This window comes from Salmo salar, chromosome 10, assembly GCF_965601325.2.
Source record: "Salmo salar chromosome 10, fSalSal1, whole genome shotgun sequence".
In the NCBI taxonomy this organism is placed as follows: Eukaryota; Metazoa; Chordata; class Actinopteri; order Salmoniformes; family Salmonidae; genus Salmo; species Salmo salar.
The window spans coordinates 69817360-69840201 of NC_138300.1; the positions used below are offsets into that span (position 1 = coordinate 69817360).

At 43.7% G+C, this 22842-nt stretch overlaps 1 protein-coding gene across 3 annotated transcripts in view; it reads left to right on the forward strand.

The window, feature by feature from the left end:
- The window catches only part of LOC106591140 (membrane-associated guanylate kinase, WW and PDZ domain-containing protein 2), a 401362-nt gene that overhangs the window by 161764 nt on the left and 216756 nt on the right, over positions 1-22842 (forward strand). For all 3 annotated transcript variants that reach the window (XM_082957127.1, XM_082957128.1, XM_082957129.1), the window contains exons 10-11: positions 20549-21066; positions 21260-21431. In XM_082957127.1, coding sequence (XP_082813253.1) covers positions 20549-21066; positions 21260-21431 — 690 coding nt within the window. The remainder of the gene's footprint in view (positions 1-20548; positions 21067-21259; positions 21432-22842) is intronic.

Consider the following 22842-nt stretch of genomic DNA (forward strand, 5'->3'; position numbering starts at 1 on the left):
TGGTATATCAGACCATATACCACGGGTATGACAAAACACTTATTTTTATTGCTATAATTACATTGGTAACCAGTTTATAACAGCAATATGGCACCTCAGGGGTTTGTGGTATATCGTCAATATGCCATGGCTAAGGGCCGCGATGCATCGTGCCTAAGAACAGCCCTTAGCTGTGGTATATTGGCCATATACCACACCCCCTCATGCCTTATTGCTTAAATATAACATAAACTCGGCTGTTATATATTTTTTTACTTTGGTTCAGAATAGTATGTTAATGTTGTATTTAGAGTCCCATGTAGGGCTGTTACGGTGACCGTATTTACCACCACACCGGCAGTCAGGAGTCATGACCGCAGTCAAATTCCATGTGACCGTTGAGTCACAATAAATAGGCTTCTCCAAAACACCGCTTTGATGCCTCTGATGGTTATTAGTAGCCTACCAAACTTAGTTGCTAATGGCCATTATGCAGCACTCTATCATCCCTCTAATCACTCTGGCATCAATGCAAACAACAATCAAAAATCAACGCTTCATGAGAGCCCTGGCATTCAGAGTTTGAGCAGAATAGGATCACCTGTTGCGCAGTGAGAGCCAGCTACTCATAGTTGGTTGATGCATGGAATAAAATAAGTGTTTGCTATTTGCTATTCAAGCGCATATTGATGACATTTTTTTTAACCCTGCCCCTGTTCTGACAAGTGCATGATAATGGCCCATTCTAAATCAAAACTAATTTCTCTAATTATTTAGGATTTGTTGAGACTAGTGCTTAATTTGTAAGTCGGGAGCTCAACATGGGGGTAACCTGGGGAGCTCTGAGGTACAGGAACCCATGAGAAAAAAATCACCTTTAAAATAAAGCATTGCATGTATGTCATGGTATTTGCATAGTGGCACAGAACAGTACAGTTGAGGCACTTACAGAAGTTGCAGAAGCAGATTTTTTGGGTTGTAACCAGAAAAATGTGTCCTTTTATAAACACATTTCATGCAATTCTATCTTTCTCTTGTTTTACTTTGTAAAACAATATTTGGAACTTGATCAAATATTTTAGTAGCCTACAGCAGACGGATTAGACTCTTCTCTTTTCAGCAGCAGGAGCCATTTGCTTTCAAACCTGTGTTTTTCCCCGATAGTATTGCGAAAGGACTGTCTGTAGGCAATGCCTTGTTATTGGGCTACACACAATCCTCAAGCAGGTTATTTTTTAAAATAAGCAGTTGAAAACCACATTGTTTTTCAAATTCAACTCACATTAAGCAAAAATCATTGGGTTAGTGGAGTATTCCATGTCAGGTCAACAATTTCCCAATTTGAAGTCCACCTAACTTGAATATTTAAGCTCCATGGACTTTTTATAAGTAGATTTTTTTTGTTGATACAATGTGTTCCTAATCAACTTGTAAAATAGATCAAATTAGCAAACCATGTAATCTATGAGGCCACCTTTTGTGTGTGTGTGTTTGTGCGCATGTGTGCCTGTGCATGCAGGCACAAGTGTGTGCATGCGTGTGTGTGTGTTGTGTTGTGTTTAAGTAAGTGTCTCTTTGACTGTCTCTTTTCTCCACTGACTCACAGGGCTGGCCTCATGCCTGGACACTGATGGTGTCTAAACTGCTCATTTTGCTGGAACAAATCATGTCCGTCTGTCTGTCCCCCCCCAGTCTCTACACCCCCTCTGTTTTTCTCTCTCTGCCTCTATCTCCCTCTTGCACTTTCTCTCTCTGAACTGATTTCACTGTCTTGTGATTGCTGTCTCCTTCTCTCTTTGACATTGCCAAAATAAAACACACCAACATGCACAAACACACAGATGCACACACCATCTCAGGCTGCGATTAATGCAGAAGGATTGTTTCGAGAATACTGATTGGAATATCTTCAAAGATTTATCCAACCAGGACTAGGGCTGTGGCGGTCACAAAATGTTGTCAGCCGTGATTGTCAAGCACATAACTGTCAGTCTCACAGTAATTGACCATTAATTAACATAAACACATTTAGCATCTCCTGACTTCCAAACATAGGATACAAGCCACTGATACAGACCGGTGGAACATATCCATTTTTAAAAGTCTAATATATCCATGTAATATAACCTACACCTTCAAAATAAATCCATTATTTATTTTAGACAGGTCTAAAGAAACATGATATGAAGAATACTCGGAGTTGTCCTTATGTTAGGTCCTGACCTGCCTATGCCATACGGCTGTGGGCTACGCTAGTTAATTTAGCAGACAAGATTTGGTTAGAATTCCGTGGCATTATTTTATCATATGAAGAATACAATTGAACAAAACTAAATAAAATTGAAAGGATACTTTCTCCAAACGATTTGAGGGCGTGCACACATGAGGTTATTCTGTGTTGAGGTGACCCATCAGTCAGGACTGGTTATTATTATTAATTATTATTTACATATTTTTTGCCTGTTTTGCATGTTTTTTGGCATTAATACGTGTCACAAAAGTTTGCAAACAATGTAAAAAAAAAAATCAAATAGAAATACAAATCCTTGAATTTTTGTTTTGTTTTTTGCTTTCTTGAGTAAGGCAGCTCCAAAATACAGGTGTTTCAGACTAGCTCAGTGTGGTGGTGGGGCAGCCAGCAGAAAATACAGAGCGTAGGGTTTGTAATGTTCTCTAGTTGCGCTGTGATTGGCTCAGTGTTCTGTTACTCATGAGGACACTACCTCACCGCAAAATCTACGGGGAGAGCTCGAAAATTCAAGCCCCTTGGGTGCTGCCATAGAGTTACATTAGAAGTGCCCATCCAAGAAGGCTCAAGGTCATTGGCCACCGATAAAATTACATAAAATCACGTTATATTTACCGTAGCTTTGATTGTGGACTGGAAACTCTGAACTGGGAAATCTCAGACTTTAGTGAGACCAAGGCCCTTCTCCCCCGATTGCTCAGTTTGTCCGGGCAGCCAGCTCTAGGAAGAATCTTGGTGGTTCCAAACTTCTTCCATTTAAGAATGATGGGGCCACTGTGTTCTTGGACCTTCAATGCTACATATATGTGTTGGTACCCTTCCCGAGATCTGTGCCTCGACACAAAACTGTCTCGGATCTCTACGGACAATTTCTTCGACCTCATGGCTTCGTTTTTGCTCTGACATGCACTGTCAACTGCGGGACCTTATATAGACAGGATTGTGTCTTTCCAAGTCATATCCAATCAATTGAATTTACAACAAATGGACTCTAATCAAGTTGTAGAAACATCTCAAGGATGATCAATGGAAACAGGATGCACCTGAGCTCAATTTCGAGTCTCATAGGAAAGGGTATGAATACTTATATAAATAAGTTATTTCTGTTTTTTCTTTTTTATACATTTGCTAAAATAAAAAAATAAAAAAATGTTTTTGCTTTGTCATTATGAGGTATTGTGTGTAGATTGATGAGAAACATGTTTAATTTAATCCATTTTAGAATAAGGCTGTAATGTAACAAAATGTGGAAAAAGTCAAGGGCTCTGAATACTTTCCGAATGCACTGTATAGGCCTATAGGCTTGGCTACATGAGGTGTGTAAGGGAACACCCCCCTAAAATGGACAAAATAACATGGCAACATATTGACATAGCACGAATCATACACAATATTGTAAATACCACTGAAAGCGGTCAATCTCCATCCAAATCATATTGCAATTTTCCGATGGGGATTGCCAATTGTAACACCCCGAAAATCCATTAGATGGCAAGCACGCTCCACCGTGGATTTTCATACAGCAAATGATACACAAGTCAACACCCAAGGGTCAAATTTTGATAAAATGTTTTTTTTTTGTTGAAAACTTATCACCCCCTTAATATGAAAACTCTCTTGTTAAAATGGCGTAAAATAGTCATATGTTTGAAAAATGGAAGTTTTTGCATTTTTGAGGTATTTGAATAACGCGCCACGGGATTACACTGGCTGTTGAGTAGGTGGGACACCTAGCCCATAGAGGTTAAGCTAGCCACGCTGTTTTTTCACAGAAACATTTTGCACAAACACAGTCCTTCCAAAGTTATGTCCAGAATGTGACCAGTTTATTTTTGGATGCAATTTTCAGACATTCACAGAAGTAGTGACAGCACACAATCATCCATTACAATCTATGCAATAATCAGAATGCATTATTTGTCACCAGAACTTGTAAACATGAATAAAACTGTAAATACATGATGGTACATGCATACATACATACATACATACATACATACATACATACATACATACATACATACATACATACATACATACATACATACATACAGTGGGGCAAAAAAGTATTTAGTCAGCCACCAATTTGCAAATAAATTCATTAAAAATCCTACAATGTGATTTTCTGGATTTTTTTCTCAATTTGTCTGTCATAGTTGAAGTGTACCTATGATGAAAATTACAGGCCTCTCATCTTTTTAAGTGGGAGAACTTGCACAATTGGTGGCTGACTAAATACTTTTTTGCCCCACTGTACGTACATGCATACATGCATACATACATACATACATACATACATACATACATACATACATACATACATACATACATACATACATACATACATACATACAGTACCAGTCAGAAGTTTGGACACACCTACTTATTCCAGGGTTTTTCTTTATTTTACTATTTTCTATATTGTAGAACAAGCAAGCGTCCCACCTAGCCCATAGAGGTTAAAAAAGTGGTTTCTGGAAAAAAGTGGTTTCTCAATTTTGAAAAATTGAATTTTTACACATGTATAAGAGCTGTATGGACATACTTTTTACATATTTTATTGACGTAGTTCTTTGGGTTGCTTTTGCTTGTGCATAAGGCATATGTTTTGTGCATTTGGAATATGATTTCAAAATGAAAAAGTGACTTTTTTCCCATTGTTTTTGCCAAATGCCATTCGAAATGTGCAAATGAAATGTCCAATTCTTTTTTTGTCAATTATGAAAGTATTGAAAGTGCCAAATCACAGCAAATATCCAATAGATGGCGAGCGCTCTCCGCAGTGAATTTTCATATTGCAAATGTAACACAATTCAAGACCCAAGAGTCAAATTTTGAAAAATAGAAAAAAATAAATAAAAGTATCACCCCCTAAAAAAAGTGGTTTCTGGACCGTTTTTGAATTTTTTTCGATTTTTATGTCAATTACACATGTATAAGAGCTGTATGGACATACTTTTGACATATTTTATTGACATAATTTTTGGGGTTGTTTTTGCTTGTGCATAAGGCATATGTTTTGTGCATTTGGAATATGATTTCATAGGAAGTTAAAAGTGACATATTTGCTTGTGCATAAGGCATATGTTTTCTTTTTTGTCAATTATACATGTATGAAAGTATTGAATGTGCCAAATCAGGATGTTTGTCCGTTTGCTATGTACGATCATAGGAAGTGGGTTTCCAAACCCAAAAGTCAGTGAACCATGGTCCAAATGGCATTTATACTGCCCAAATGATATATAGCCCTATGTTAAGCCATGAATCAACGTAGATGGTCTATTTGTGATGTATGATGAGGGAGAAGTGGGACTCTGTTGCTTTTAACATTTTTAACGAATTTGACATGCTCAGAATGCATAATTGACTGGCCCGATGATCTCGGGATGGTCGTGCAGTGACTGTGGTTCCTCTCCATCGCACGTCACCCAGCAAGTCAGCGTCCATCAGTCAATTAGATGTCATTCTGACACCAAACTGATACCATCTGACACCAAATCCACTTTTTCCAACTCGTATAGAAGCCAACTATCACATATGTCAGAGCAGGCCCGTAATTCACAGCGTCTTCAGTTTTAACCATAAAAAACACAAAACACATAGTTACGTTCTAGCTGCGGGTCCAGCTCTGACATTATGTGTAGGCCTTTGTGAGGCGACCCCGAATCCCAAGTTTCGGCTCGATAGGTCATTCGGTGCCCGAGCAATGGCCTTAATTGGTGCTGAAAACCCACTTTTTCAGGGCAATACTACGGGGTCCCTGAATGAGCTATCGGACAGAGAGATTGGGGTCCGTCTCTATGGGCCGAGGTGGTTTCTATGCACCTAGTCTTGCGACTCTGGGACATTTCTACATGTCGCCATGTCCATGATATTCAAAATGAATTGAACATATTGCAAATGCACGAGGCTGTTTCTCGGTCTGAGAACCTTCTAGAGCCACATAACTCACCGTGCACTATTGACATGAGCTCTAGAACAGGTGTCTAAAGTTTCGGAGCTCTAGGTCTGACAGTTCTTTAATCGTTCGAACGAAAGTAACTATTGAAGGCAGTATAAGCCTCTAAGCCCCACACTGTGTCCCTATGGCCTAGCTGTGTGTGTGTGTGTGTGTTTTCGTTTTTTTGCAAATCTGATGGGAAAAATGACTGATTTATTAGATTTGGTTTTGAATATGGCGCTCTGATCATGCACCTGTCTCGAAACAGGGGCAGGGGGAAAAATACACCATCAGTGCACTTAAATAGCTTCATTTTGTGCCTAGTTTTTCTCATGGTTACTGCGCTTAGACCGAGCAAGCTACGGTCAAGCGGGGCATCTCGTTGAACTCAGCACAGCCTAGAGATAATGGTAATGCCATTGCAGGCTCTGTGTGTCTTTAAGCACCGCACTCTGTCACTCCATCCTTGCTGTGTGTGTTTGTGAGTGTGTGTGTGTGAGAGCTTTTCATTGACATCTGATGGGATAAATGACTGATTTACAGTTCATGAGGGTTACCTAGTCACACATATGAAGTTTTGGAAAGATGTGACTTTTTTAACCCATCAAAACAGCTACTTTGACCCCAATTTAAGGCACTTTCGGTTGGTACAGGAAGCTTATAATCGACATACATTGTCTTTGGGGTAGGCATAAACAGAATCCTGAATCTTAAGTCTTTACCTTAAAAATTGACTGATCTACACAGGGTTGAATTGCGTGATTTTCACAATCTGCAGGTTGGTTATATCAAAACACCTTTAGGGTGTATTTATTAACTTCCGGTTGATCCAGGAAGCTTAGAATCGACACAGGTAGACCTCACAGTAGCCTGACGGATTGTTATAGAAGACAGGTTCATAAGGCATTCATAACCCACATAGGCTTCAGGTTGAATTTAGGAGAATAGTCATTGTATTCCTATGGGGAGAGAAGTCATTGCACACTTTTTGATCTAAACACCTTCATTTCACTGTGAAGGGTTAATGCCACATGGTCAAGGTTAGGCTTGCACATATCGGGAGGACCTCAGGAACGCTTCTGAGGTCAAATTGTGCTTCTAACCCTAACGGTTCTCTCTCTGTCACCCAAAAGCACTTGACATTTCGGTTCAGGCTTCATATTTTGTCTACTTATCTTCACGGTTACTGCTCTCAGAGCGAGCTACGGTCAACCGGGGCGTCTCGTTGAACTCGGCACAGCCTAGAGACAATGGTAATGCCATTGCAGGCTCTGTGTGTCTTTAACCTGTTAGGGCTAGGGGGCAGCATTTGCACGTCTGGATAAAAAAAATGTACCCGATTTAATCTGGTTACTAATCCTACCCAGTAACTAGAATATGCATATACTTATTATATATGGATAGAAAACACTCTAAAGTTTCTAAAACTGTTTGAATGGTGTCTGTGAGTATAACAGAACTCATTTGGCAGGCAAAACCCTGAGACATTTTCTGACAGGAAGTGGAAACCTGATGTGTTGTATTGACTTTAAACCTATCCCATTGAAAAACACAGGGGCTGAGGAATATTTTGGCACTTCCTATTGCTTCCACTAGATGTCACCAGCCTTTACAAAGTGTTTTGAGTCTTCTGGAGGGAGATCTGACCGAACAAGAGCCATGGAACGATGATGTCCCATTAGACACCTGGCGCGCGAGTTCATGTTGGGTACCCTCGTTCCAATACGTTATAAAAGAGTATGCATTCGTCCACCTTGAATATTATTCATGTTCTGGTTAAAAAAGGCCCTAATGATTTATGCTATACAACGTTTGACATGTTTGAACGAACGGAAATATATTTTTTCCCCTCGTTCATGACGAGAAGTCCGGCTGGCTTAGATCATGTGCTAACAAGACGGAGATTTTTGGACATAAATGATGAGCTTTTTTGAACAAAACTACATTCGTTATGGACCTGTGATACCTGGAAGTGACATCTGATGAAGAGAATCAAAGGTAATGGATTATTTACATAGTATTTTCGATTTTAGATCTCCCCAACATGACGTCTAGTCTGTATCGCAACGCGTATTTTTCTGGGCGCAGTGCTCAGATTATTGCAAAGTGTGATTTCCCAGTAAGGTTATTTTTAAATCTGGCAAGTTGATTGCGTTCAAGAGATGTAAATCTATAATTCTTTAAATGACAATATAATATTTTACCAATGTTTTCTAATTTTAATTATTTAATTTGTGACGCTGACTTGACTGCCGGTTATTGGAGGGAAACGATTTCCTCAACATCAATGCCATAGTAAAACGCTGTTTTTGGATATAAATATGAACTTGATAGAACTAAAAATGCATGCATTGTCTAACATAATGTCCTAGGAGTGTCATCTGATGGAGATTGTAAAAGGTTAGTGCATCATTTTAGCTGGTTTTATGGTTTTGGTGACCCTGTCTTTGACTTGACAAAACATTACACACAACTCTTGTAAATGTACTGTCCTAACATACTCTAAATTTATGCTTTCGCCGTAAAACCTTTTTGAAATCGTAAAACGTGGTTAGATTAAGGAGATGTTTATCTTTCAAATGGTGTAAAATAGTTGTATTTTTGAAAAATTTGAATTTTGACATTTATTTGGATTCAAATTTGCCGCTCTTGAAATGCACCTGCTGTTGATGGAGTGCACCACGGGTGGCACGCTAGCGTCCCACCTAGCCCATAGAGGTTAAGCACCGCACTGTGTCACTCCATCCTTGCTGTGTGTGTGTGTGTGTGTGTGTGTGTGTGTGTGTGTGTGTGTGTGTGTGTGTGTGTGTGTGTGTGTGTGTGTGTGTGTGTGTGTGTGTGTGTGTGTGTGTGTGTGTGTGTGTGTGTGTGTGTGTGTGTGTGTGAGAGAGAGAGAGCATCTGATGGGATAAATGACTGATTTACAGTTCATGAGGGTTGCCTAGTCACACATATGAAGTTGTGGAAAGATCTGACCTTTTTAACCCTTCAAAACAGCCCCTTTGACACCATTTTAAGGCACTTCTGGTTGACACAGGAAGCTGAAAGTGAACACATATCCTCCTTACATTAGGCTCTCATAGAATATTGAGTTTTAAGTCTTTACGTTAAGAACTGACTTATTTACAGAGGGTTGAACAAGTGTGTGTTGTTTCAGAAAATCACAGAAAATCTCATAGAGCTCTGAAACCCACCTTAACGGACGCATCTGAACATGCTGCAACTGGATCTGTAACTTAAAAAAAAAAAAAACTATTTTTGAATATCACCAATTTGCCATTGTACAATTTCTCTGAAATGACCATTGGTAAATGTCTGGTTATTTTTTTTCTGACACCGTAGCCTCATGTACTTTGATGTGAAGTGGTCAAATCAGCACTCTATTTTCATGTTTGACTTTCAATCCCAGAAAAATGGCCTTAACTCGAAAAGCGTCGAGTCCTCGACTCCATCCTGTTCGGGGCCAACTGCCTATTATGCCAAACCCATGCCCACGAGTTTCGTCTTCAAAGTCTTTTCCATTTAGGAGAAAAAGCCGCGTCGTGATTGGTGATGTTTGTTACATTTGCAATATGATTCCATTCGCCCTCCTGTGGTATAATCCGGGACTGGAGAGAAATTACCAAAATTTGAACATTTTATTAAACGGAAACCGAAGGTCCGAGAGACTCCGTTCGATGATTTCCCCGAAGATCCGGCCCCGGTGAGCGGCCCGACGCTATCCGCGGATTTATCGGACGTTGTCGGAAGTCTAGTAATGGACCGTACATTTGCAATATGCACTTTCTCACTAACCATACACCTGGCGCAAATGAGTTCCCTTCATGTATGATATGCCACTGTCTTTGAGTAAAGCCAGTGTGTCTATGTATGGGGATGACTCAACACAGTACATGTCAGCTAATCCAGCGACTGAAATGACTGTAACGCTTAACAAAGAGCTGCAGTTAGTTTCAGAGTGGGTGGCAAGGAATAAGTTAGTCCTAAATATTTCTAAAACTAAAAGCATTGTATTTGGGACAAAACATTCACTAAAGCCTAAACCTCAACGAAATCCTGTAATAAATAATGTGGAAATTGAGAAGGTTGAGATGCCTAGTGGTTAGAGCGTTGGACTAGTAATCGAAAGGTTGCAAGATCAAATCCGCATGCTGACAAGGTACACATCTGTCATTCTGCCCCTGAACAAGGCAGTAAACCCACTGTTCCTAGGCCATCATTGAAAATAAGAATTTGTTCTTAACTGACTTGCCAAGTTAAATAAAGGTAAAATAAAAAAATAAACTGCTTGGAGTAACCCTGAATTGTAAACTTTCGTGGTCAAAACCTATTGATACAGCAGTTGCTAAGATGGGGAGAAGTCTGTCCATAATAAAGCGCTAAACTACCTTCTTAATAGCACTATAAATAAGGCTTGTCCTACGGGCCCTATTTTTGTCGCACATGGACTACTGTTCAGTCTTGTGATCAGGTGCCACAAAAAGGGACTTAGGAAAATTGCAAATGGCTCAGAATAGGGCAGCATGGCTGGCCCTTGGATGTACACAGAGAGCTAATATTAATAATATGCATGTCAATCTCTCTTGGCTCAAAGTGGAGGAGAGATTGACTTAATCACCACTTGTATTTATGTGACGTATTGACATGATGAATGCACAGAGCTGTCTGTTTGAACTACTGGTGCACAGCTCGGACCCCCATGCATACCCCACAAGACATGCCACAAGAGGTCTCTTCACTGTCCCCTAGTCCAGAACAAACTACGGGAGGCACACAGTACTACATAGAACCATGACTACATGGAACTCTATTCCACATCAAGTAACTGATGCAAGCAGTAAATTTAGATAAAAAAAACAGATAAAATACACCTTATGGAACAGCGGGGCCTATGAAGCAACACAAACATAGACACGCATACACACACACACACACACGATAATATACGCACTATACACACACATACACATGGATTTTGTTCTGTAGATATGTGGTAATGGTGGAGTAGGTGCCTGAGGGCACACAGTGTGTTGTGGGATCTGTGAATGGATTGTAATGTTTTTAAAATTGTATAAACTGCCTTCATTTTGCTGGACCCTAGGAAAAGGGGTCCATAATAAATAAAAATACATGCAAGCCAGATAGGCTATTGTCATAGTCCGTGTATGTAGGTGGCAGGGAAGTCAGGTGCAGGAGAAAACAGAGTGGTTAACCTCTATGGGCTATGTGGGACGCAAGCGTCCCACCCCTGGTACACCCAATCAACAACAGGTGAAATATCAAGAGCGCCAAATTTGAAAACAATTAAATGTCATAATTCGAATTTCTCAAACATACAACTATTTGAAAGATAAACATCCCCTTAATCTAACCACGTTGTCCGATTTCAAAAAGGCTTTACGGCAAAAGCATAAAGTTAGATTATGTTAGGAGAGTACATTGACAATAGCTGTGTGTAATGTTTTGTCAATTCAAAGACAGGCGTCACCAAAAGCAGAAAACCAGCTAAAATGATGCACTAACCTTTGACAATCTCCATCAGATGACACTCCTAGGACATTATGTTAGACAATGCATGCATTTTTTGTTCTATCAAGTTCATATTTATATCCAAAAACAACGTTTTACTATGGCGTTGATGTTGAGGAAATCGTTTCCCTCCAATAACCGCCAGTCAAGCAGCACAACAAATTAAATAATTACTATTCAAAAACATTGGTAAAATATTATATTGTCATTCAAAGAATTAAAGATTTACATCTCTTGAACGCAACCGGATTGCCAGATTTAAAAATAACCTTACTGGGAAATCACACTTTGCAATAATCTGAGCACTGCGCCCAGAAAAATACGCTTTGCGATACAGACTAACCGCCATGTTGGAGAGATCTAAAATCGAAAATACTATGTAAATAATCCATTACCTTTGATTCTCTTCATCAGATGTCACTTCCAGGAATCCCAGGTCCATAACAAATGTAGTTTTGTTCGAAAAAGCTCATAATTTATGTCCAAAAAGCTCCCTGTTGTTAGCACATGATCTATGCCAGCCGGACTTCTCGTCATGAACGAGGGGAAAAAAAATATTTACGTTCGTTCAAACATGTCAAACGTTGTATAGCATAAATCATTAGTGCCTTTTTTAACCAGAACATGAATAATATTCAAGGCGGACGTTTGCATTCTCTTTTAAAACGTTTTGGAACGAGAGTACACAACATGAACTCGCGCGTCAGAGTCTAATTGGCCACCACCGTTCCAAGGCTCTTGTTCGTTCAGTTCTCACAGTATAAGACTCAAAACACTTTCTAAAGACTGGTGATATCTAGTGGGAGCCATAGGAAGTGCTCAACAATTAATAAGCCCCTGTGTGTTTCAATGGCATAGGCTTAAAGGTAATTCAACACATCAGGTATCCACTTCCTGTCAGAATTTGTCTCAGGGTTTTGACTGCCATATGAGTTCTGTTATACTTACAGACACCATTCAAACAGTTTTAGAAAATTCAGAGTGTTTTCTATCCAAACCTGAACAATAATATGCATATTCTAGCTTCTGAGTTGGTGTAGGAGGCAGTTAAAAATGGGCACATATTTTTTTTTAAATTCTCAATACTGCCCCCTAGCCCCAACAGGTAAAAAAATTGAGTATTTATTTCCAAAACTAACTCCAAAACCCACGTAGAAAAATAATCCGGGTAAATAATAACCCATCGCACATCGATACATAAACAACACGTACATAACAAACAAACAATCACCGACAGAGAAATGAGGGGAAGCAGAGGGTTAAATACACAACATATAATTACTGGGATATGAAACAGGTGTGTAAAGAGACCAGACAAAACCAATGGAAAATGAAAAACTGATCAATGGTGGCTAGAAGATCGGTGACGTCGATCGCCGAACACCACCCGAACAAGAAGGGGCATCAACTTCGGTAGAAGTTGTGACAGTACCCCCCCTGACGCGGGGCTCCAGCAGTGCATCGACACCGGCCTCGGGGACGACCCGGAGGACGAGGCGCATGGAGATCCGGATGGAGATGATGGAACTCGCTCAGCATGGAAGGATCTAACACGTCTTCCACCGGAACCCAGCATCTCTCCTCCGGACCGTACCCCTCCCAGTCCACGAGGTACTGAAGACCCCTCGTCCGATGTCTCGAATCCAGGATGGATTGAACGGAGTACGCCGGGGCCCCCTCAATGTCCAGAGGGGGCGGAGGAACCTCCCGCACCTCGGCCTCCTGGAGCGGGCCAGCCACCACCGGCCTGAGGAGAGACACATGGAACGAGGGGTTAATGCGGTAATTGGAGGGAAGCTTTAACCTATAACATACCTCGTTCAATCTCCTCAGGACTTTAAACGGCCCCACAAACCACGGACTCAGCTTCCGGCAGGGCAGACGGAGGGGCAGGTTTTGGGTCGAGAGCCAGACCCTGTCCCCCGGTGCAAATACCGGGGCCTCACTGCGGCGACGGTCTGCACCAGCTTTTTGACGTCGTACGGTGCGCTGAAGGCGGACGTGAGCTACGTCCCAGGTCTCCTCCGCGCACCGGAACCAGTGGTCCACCTCAGGAGCCTCGGTCTGACTCATATGCCAAGGGGCCAGAACCGGCTGATAACCCAACACACACTGAAATGGAGTGAGGTTAGTGGAGGAGTGGCGGAGCCAGTTCTGAGCCATCTCTGCCCAGGGCACAAACGCCGCCCACTCCGCTGGCCGATCCTGGCAATAAGACCTCAGAAACCTACCCACATCCTGATTAACTCTCTCCACCTGCCCATTACTTTCGGGGTGAAAACCCGAGGTAAGGCTAACCGAGACCCCCAAACCCTTGACGTGAACTGGGGCCCTCGATCAGACACTATATCCTCAGGCACCCCGTAGTGCCGAAAGACGTGTGTAAACAGAGCCTCCGTCGTCTGTAGGGCCGTAGGGAGACCGAGCAAAGGGAGGAGACGACAGGACTTAGAAAAGCGATCCACAACGACCAGGATCGTGGTGTTACCTTGTGATGGTGGAAGATCGGTTATGAAATCCACCGACAAGTGCGACCACGGCCGTTGTGGAACGGGTAAGGGTTGTAACTTACCCCTGGGTAGGTGTCTAGGAGCCTTGCACTGGGCGCACACTGAGCAGGAGGAAACTTAAACCCTCACGTCCTTAGCTAAGGTGGGCCACCAGTACCTCCCACTAAGACAGCACATTGTCCGACTAATCCCAGGATGACCAGAGGAGGGTGACGTGTGAGCCCAGTTGATCAATCGGTCGCGGACAGCGGACGGAATGTACAGATGCCCAGCTGGACACTGAGGGGGAACGGGCTCTGCACGTGACGCCCGCTCAATGTCCGCGTCCAGCTCCCATACTACCGGTGCCACCAAACAAGAGCCTGGGATGATGGGAGTGGGATCCATGGACCGCTCCTCTGTGTCATACAGCCGGGACAGTGCGTCTGCCTTGAAGTTCTGGGAACCTGGTCTATAAGAGAGGGTAAACACAAAACGGGTGAAAAACATGGCCCACCTTGCCTGACAAGGATTCAGTCTCCTCGCCTCCCGGATGTACTCCAGATTGTGGTGGTCAGTCCAGATGAGAAAGGGGTATTTAGCCCCCTCAAGCCAGTGTCTCCACACCTTCAGAGCCTTGACGATAGCCAACAGCTCCCTGTCCCCCACATCATAGTTTTGCTCCTCTGGGCTGAGCTTCTTAGAGAAGAAGGCACAGGGGCGGAGCTTAGGTGGCGTACCTGAACGTTGAGAGCACAGCTCCTATCCCAGCCTCAGATGCATCCACCTCCACTATGAATTGCAGAGATGGATCCGGATGAGCCAACACAGGAACCGAGGTAAACAGAGCCTTCAGTTTCCTAAATGCCCTATCTGCCCTAGCCGACCACTGCAAGTGCACCGGACCCAACCTTCAGCAGTGAGGTAATGGGAGCAGCTATCTGACCAAAACCCCGGATAAATCTTTGGTAGTAATTGGCAAACCCTAAAAATCGCTGCACTTCCTTTACCATGGTGGGAGTCGGCCAATTACGCACGGCTGTAATACGGTCACCCTCCATCTCCACTCCTGACATAGATAGGCGATATCCTAAGAAAGAGACGGACTGTTTAACTTCTCTAGGGCCGGCGGGACGAAATCGTCCCACCTACGTAACAGCCAGTGGAATCCTGTGGCGCGTTATTCAAATACCTTAGAAATGCTATTACTTCAATTTCTCAAACATATGACTATTTTACACCATTTTAAAGACAAGACTCGCGTTAATCTAACCACACTGTGCGATTTCAAAAAGGCTTTACAACGAAAGCAAAACATTAGATTATGTCAGCAGAGTACCCAGCCAGAAATAATCAGACACCCATTTTTCAAGCTAGCATATAATGTCACAAAAACCCAGAAGACAGCTAAATGCAGCACTAACCTTTGATGATCTTCATCAGATGACACACCTAGGACATTATGTTATACAATACATGCATGTTTTGTTCAATCAAGTTCATATTTATATCAAAAAACACTTTTTACATTAGCATGTGACGTTCAGAACTAGCATACCCCCCGCAAACTTCCGGTGAATTTACTAAATTACTCACGATAAACGTTCACAAAAAGCATAACAATTATTTTAAGAATTATAGATACAGAACTCCTCTCTGCACTCGATATGTCCGATTTTAAAATAGCTTTTCGGTGAAAGCACATTTTGCAATATTCTCAGTAGATAGCCCGGCATCACAGGGCTAGCTATTTAGACACCCAGGAAGTTTAGCACTCACCAAAGTCAGATTTACTATAAGAAAAATGTTATTACCTTTGGTGTTCTTCGTCAGAATGCACTCCCAGGACTTCTACTTCAATAACAAATGTTGGTTTCGTCCCAAATAATCCATAGTTATATCCAAATAGCGGCGTTTTGTTCGTGCGTTCAAGACACTATCCGAAAGGGTAAATAAGGGTTATGAGCATGGCGCAATTCGTGACAAAAAATGTCTAAATATTCCATTACCGTACTTCGAAGCATGTCAACCGCTGTTTAAAATCCATTTTTATGCAATTTATCTCGTAAAAAAGCGATAATATTCCGACCGGGAATCTGCGTTTAGGTAAACAGACGAAAGAAAATAAAGCATTCGGTCGACTCGGGCACGCGCCTAAGCCCATAGTACTCTGATCGGCCACTTGCCAAAAGCGATAATGTGTTTCAGCCAGAGGCTGCCTCGATATCGTTCAGCTTTTTCCCGGGCTCTGAGAGCCTATGGGAGCCGTAGGAAGTGTCATGTTAGAGCAAAGATCCTCAGTCTTGTAATAATAATCTGGCCGCGAAAATACTGCCCCCTATCCCAAACAGGTTAACCTGTTAGGGCTAGGGGGCAGCATTGACACGGCTGGATAAAAAACATACCCGATTTAATCTGGTTACCACTCCTACTCAGTAACTAGAATATGCATATACTTATTACATATGGATATTATTACATATCGGCCGTGCCGGAGGACTGGTGGGCGACCCTGACTGCGCCCGGCTGGTGGGCGATCCTGGCTGCGCCCGGCTGGCGGGCGACCCTGGCTGCACCCGGCTGGCGGGCGACCCTGGTGGCTCCGGCGGCTCCGGGCTGGCGGGCGGCTCTGGCGGATCCGGGCTGGCGGGCGGCTCTGGCGGCTCCGGCCTGTGGGCGGCGCTGGCGTGCGGCCCTGGCGGCTCCGGGCTGGCGGGCGGCCCTGGCGGCTTCGGGCTGGCGGGCTGGCGGGCGGCCCTGGCGGCTCTGGCCCAGGATTCACCAGGCTGGGGAGACATGAAGGAGGCCTGGCCCTGGGCGCAGGCACAGGACTCACCAGGCTGGTGGGCGGCTCTGGCGGCTCCGGACAGGCGGGCGGCTCTGGCTGCTCCGGACAGGCGGGCGGCTCTGGCGGCTCCGGACTGGCGGGCGGCTCTAGCGGCTCTGGACTGGCGGGCGGCTCTGGCCCAGGATTCACCAGGCTGGGGAGACATGAAGGAGGCCTGGCCCTGGGCGCAGGCACAGGACTCACCAGGCTGGCGGGCGGCTCTGGACAGGCGGGCGGCTCTGGCTGCTCCGGACAGGCGGGCGGCTCTGGCTGCTCCGGACAGGCGGGCGGCTCTGGCTGCTCTGGACAGGCGGGCGGCTCTGGCTGCTCCGGACAGGCGGGCGGCTCTGGCGGCTCTGGACTGGCGGGCGGCTCTGGCCCAGGATTCACCAGGCTGGGGAGACATGAAGGAGGCCTGGCCCTGGGCGCAGGCACAGGACTCACCAGGCTGGCGGGCGGCTCCGGACAGGCGGGCGGCTCTGGCTGCTCCGGACAGGCGGGCGGCTCTGGCGGCTCCGGACTGGCGGGCGGCTCTGGCCCAGGATTCACCAGGCTGGGGAGACATGAAGGAGGCCTGGCTCTGGGTGCAGGCACTGGACTCACCAGGCTGGGGAGACCCACTGGAGGCCTGGTCCGTGGAGGAGGCACAGGATAAACCGGGCTGTGGGGATGCACTGGAGTTCTGGTACTTAGGCCATTTACCCACACTCCAGGCTGAATGCCCACTTTGGCCTGGCACGGGCGGAGCGCAGGCATTGGGTGAACTGAACCCTCCCAGCGCCCTGGAGACACAGTGCGCAGAGCCGGTGCAGGATAACCTGGACCGAAAAGGCGCACTGGAGACCAGACGCGCTGAGCTGGCACAATCCGTCCTGGCTCGATGCCTGCACTCGCATGGCACTTGCGGGGGGCTGGCCTATAGCGCTCCGGGCTATCAACGAGTACTGGGGACACCGTGCACTTTACCAAAAATAAAGAACAATAACCCCTCTCTATGGCCAGGGCGTTACAATGCTTTAGCACATGGCCACTGTCATGTTTTCCCATTTAATTCTTTAAGATATAAGTGGGTCTACAATGCTAAATGGGCAGAAGCAAAAAGCATTACTGTAGCTGTTCAATCTGAATGTTTATCTTTATTATATAACAATAGGCAATTTAAAACTGTTAATGGTTTGCCTAATGGAGTAAATTGGTGAGATAATGTTCAGAGAATCCATTTGGCAATTTGGTGAAAGTATTCCTTTTCTAAATATATGTTTTCCAGAAATGTGTAATAAATCAGTTGTGAAAATCACAGCAAAATGTTTGAATGCCCTTTTATCCTAAATGGGATTATGAATGTATCAACTTTTAAAGCAGCTTTACTTCCCCATGTTCCCTCCAACTACAGTGTATGATGTACAATTTTGAAGCTCTGAGTCTGTACTTTTATCCAATGTAAAAAACACAATTTCAAACGTTTGGAACTTAAGACTGAAAAGAGATGGTGGGTCACATATTTGGTTAATTGATCGCTGGCTCGACAAGTGGAAGGGGTAGCTAATTTATTAGTTTGCTCATCTATCACTGATCAGAGGCATTTTGCATGCAATAATGTAGCCTGAATCAAGTATATTTTTTATCTAGTGATAGAGCCTAGGCTATATTCCTATCAACCCAATGAAACAAAAAATTCTGTCTCGCACGAAAATTCCTAACTTTATTCTGTAATCCATAGGTTGCATTATCAAAGCACATCTCAACTATGCATGTCAAAATACTGCTATAAATCTTTTTTTAAACAAAGTTGGTGCACGTTAAGATACTTTGATATTTAAACAATTTCCTCTCTTCATCTCCCCGTTATTCATGAACTGATCAGCCATCTGTATAGTTATCAACTTGATTATGCCAAATAGGAGATATTTTGTCATTCATTGGAGGTTATATAGCAAGTTTAGCAACTTTGCTCATTTTACTTTTGTTTGACTGCTGTTACAAAGTTTGTATGATTCAACAATGCTATAGCTTACTCGGGGTGTGCTCTGTGCATCCTGAGTGCGTTCTGTGTTGAGATAGCCTACTGCTGAAATGCGCTGAAACAATAAATGGCCTGTTTAGCAATTCTCAACAATGGTACTGGCAATCAAAACTACTCTGTCATTACCAAATATCAGTTTCACTTGCTGTGAAATCTTGACATAGTGGCGCAGCAATAATTTTATTTTGGGGGAACCCTGGCATAGTGACCATACTTAGGTTTTATACGCTTTAAATGAGCACTTCCAGTTTTTGAAGTGTTTCCGGGACTCTCAGGATAAGTATGAATTATTCCCGATATTGAAACTTAATAGATTTTCAGGAAAATATTCATCCCTGCTTATGCATCCCTATTATGCATTAGTCATATACACTAAGTGTACAAAACATTAGAAACACCGTCTCTTTCCATGACATAGACAGATAAGGTGAATACAGGGGAAAGCAATATTCCATTATTGATGTCACTTGTTAAATCCACTCCATCAGTGTAGCTGAAGGGGACGAGACAGGTTAATAAAGAAAAAAATGTAAGCCTTGAGATGATTGAGACATGGATTGTGTATGTGTGCCATTCAGAGGGGGAATAGACAAGTGCTTTTGAACGGAGTATGGTAGGTGCCAGACGCACCGGGTTGTGTCAAGTGCTGCAATGCTGATGGGTTTTTCTGCATTTTTTGGTGGGGGGCTCCCGAGTGGCACAGCGGTCCAAGGCACTGCATCTCAGTGATAGCAGGCATCACTACAGACCCTGGTTCGATTCCAGGCTGTATCACAACAAGCCATGATTGGTAGTCCCATAGGGTGGCACACAATTGGCCCAGCGTTGTCTGGGTTTGGCCAGGGTAGGCCGTCATCGTAAATAATACTTTGTTCTTAAATGACTTGCCTAGTTAAATTCATGCTCCACAGTTTCCCATAGGTATCAACAATGGTCCACAACCCAAAGGACATCCAGCCAACTTGACAACTGTGGGAAGCATTGGCTTCAACATGGGCCAGCATCCCAATGGAATGCTTTTGACTCCATGTAAAGTCCATTCCCTGAATTGAGATTGTTCTGAGAACACTCAATGTATGGTTGTGATGTCACCCTGATTCTGACTTGATTCTGACTGGAGAGGAGCCATAAGATCAACATGGATCTCTTTTACATTATGGAAATGAAAGGAGGGGCTTGTGTGTTTGTGTTTGTCAACCATGCCCAGGTTGGCATAGCAGTGCCTTTGTAGTGTGATTGATGGGTGCCTGTACACTCTGACCCTGCTGCACACACACACACATACACACGCACACGCACAAATTTTACCCCTGGGTTTGTATGATATCCTCTCTGTCCAATCCCATCCAATCTCCCCGGCCTTGTTTTTAAGGAATGCAATAGAAAATGTTTAAAATATTTTGCAAAAAAATATTACAGACTGAAATTCTTATTTAACATGTCCTCCCTGATTCAGACCCTCTTCTTCCGTTTGATGCATACTGAACAAGATCTCTGCTTCCTCCCCCTTCAGGTGATGTCATAGTCTACATCAATGACATCTGTTGCCTGGGCACAACGCACGCCGACGTGGTCAAACTCTTCCAGTCCGTGCCCATCGGCCAGAGCGTCACCCTGGTCCTCTGCCGGGGATACCCCCTACCATTTGACCCCGAGAACTCTATTGGGGCATCCACCAGCGCCTCCCTGACCCCCATGGGCCTGGAACACCGACCCCTGGTGGTGAATGGGCGCAGTAGCTACGACCCTTACCTGGAGTACCTCTCCCTGAGCTCCCAGCTCCCTCCCCAGGCTCTAACACATTCCGGGGCACCCCACCTTGATGGGTCCTCGCTACCTCCCACCACCGCCCGGTCTGCACAGGCCATGACACCGCACGACAACAACATCTCCATGGCATCGTCGGAGGCGACAGGGATTGCTGGGGGCGTGATCCAGGGGGCAGAGCTGCTGACGGTAACCATTGTGAAGGGGGCGGAGGGGTTCGGATTCACCATCGCCGACAGCTCCACTGGGCAGTGTGTCAAACAGGTGGGGTGTTACTCTCGTGCTACTCTCGTGTGGTGTTAAATTTGTGGGGTGTTAATCTCATTACTCTCAGTATGTTGTAAATGTAGCCTTGTTTATTCTATTGGTATCTCTGTCCGCCCGTCTGTCCTCTGATGTCTCTGTCATCACTCCTACTTTTCCATCCTCATACCTGACAATGTTCTGTGTTGTACAGGTGTTGGAGCCGGGTGTGCAGGGTGGAGTGGGTCTGAGTGAAGGAGACCTAATCCTGGAGGTGAACCAGCAGGGTGTTGTGGGGGCGGGACATGGACGTGTGGTGGAGCTGCTCAAAGAGTGTTCTGTCGGAGCCGAGGCCACGCTACTCATACAGAGAGGAGGAGGGGCGGGTAAGTCACTTTGTCTCTTGAATAGCCTTTCTCTGACAGTCTATATTACCCTTTTCACCAGGGGCACAACTTTGGTTTTAGAAGTGGAGGGGACATAGATATACATACAGTACCAGTCAAACATTTGGACATACGTTCTCATTCCAGGTTTTTTATTAACCTGTTGGGGCTAGGGGGCAGTATTTGCACGGCCAGATAAAAAAACGTACCCGATTTAAACTGGTTACTACTCTTGCCCAGAAATGAGAATATCCATATAATTAGTAGATTTGGATAGAAAACACTCTAAAGTTTCTAAAACTGTTTGAATGGTGTCTGTGAGTATAAAAGAACTCATATGGCAGGCCAAAACCTGAGAAGATTCCATACAGGCAGAGCCCTGTCTGACAATTTGTTCTCCTTCTGTGGCATCTCTATCGAAAATACAACATCTCTGCTGTAACGTGACATTTTCTAAGGCTTCCATTGGCTTTCAGAAGGCGCCAGAAAGTGGAATGACGTCTCTCCAGTCTCTGGACGAAAAAAAGCAGGAGATTTTGTGAGTGGTGAGGCTGACAACAGTGACACTGGAGATGCGCATTCATGTGAATTCTCCATGTTTTTCTTTCTCTCTTTGAATGAATACAACGTTGCCCGGTTGGAATATTATCATTATTTTACGAGAAAAATTGCATAAAAATGTATTTTAAACAGCGTTTGACATACTTCGAAGTACGGTAATGGAATATTTTGAATTTTTTTGTCACGAAATGCGCTCGCGTGTCACCCTTCGGATACTGACCTGAACGCACGAACAAAACGGAGCTATTTGAATATAACTATGGATTATTTGGAACCAAAACAACATTGGGTGTTGAAGTAGAAGTCCTGGGAGTGCATTCTGATGAAGAACAGCAAAGGTAATCCAATTTTTCTTATAGTAAATCTGAGTTTGGTGAGGGCCAAACTTGGTGGGTGTCAAATTAGCTAGCCGTGATGGCCGGGCTATCTACTCAGAATTTTGCAAAATGTGCTTTTGCCGAAAAGCTATTTTAAAATCTGACACTGCGATTGCATAAAGGAGTTCTGTATCTATAATTCTTAAAATAATTGTTATGTATTTTATGAACTTTAATCTTGTGTAATTTAGTACATTCACCGGAAGTTTGCGGTGGGTATGCTAGTTCTGAACATCACATGCTAATGTAAAAAGCTGGTTTTTGATATAAATATGAACTTGATTGAACAAAACATGCATGTATTGTATAACATAATGTCCTAGGAGTGTCATCTGATGAAGATCATCAAAGGTTAGTGCTGCATTTAGCTGTGGTTTTGGTTTTTGTGACATATATGCTTGCTTTGAAAATGGCTGTCTGATTATTTTTGGCAGGGTACTCTCCTGACATAATCTAATGTTTTGCTTTCGCTG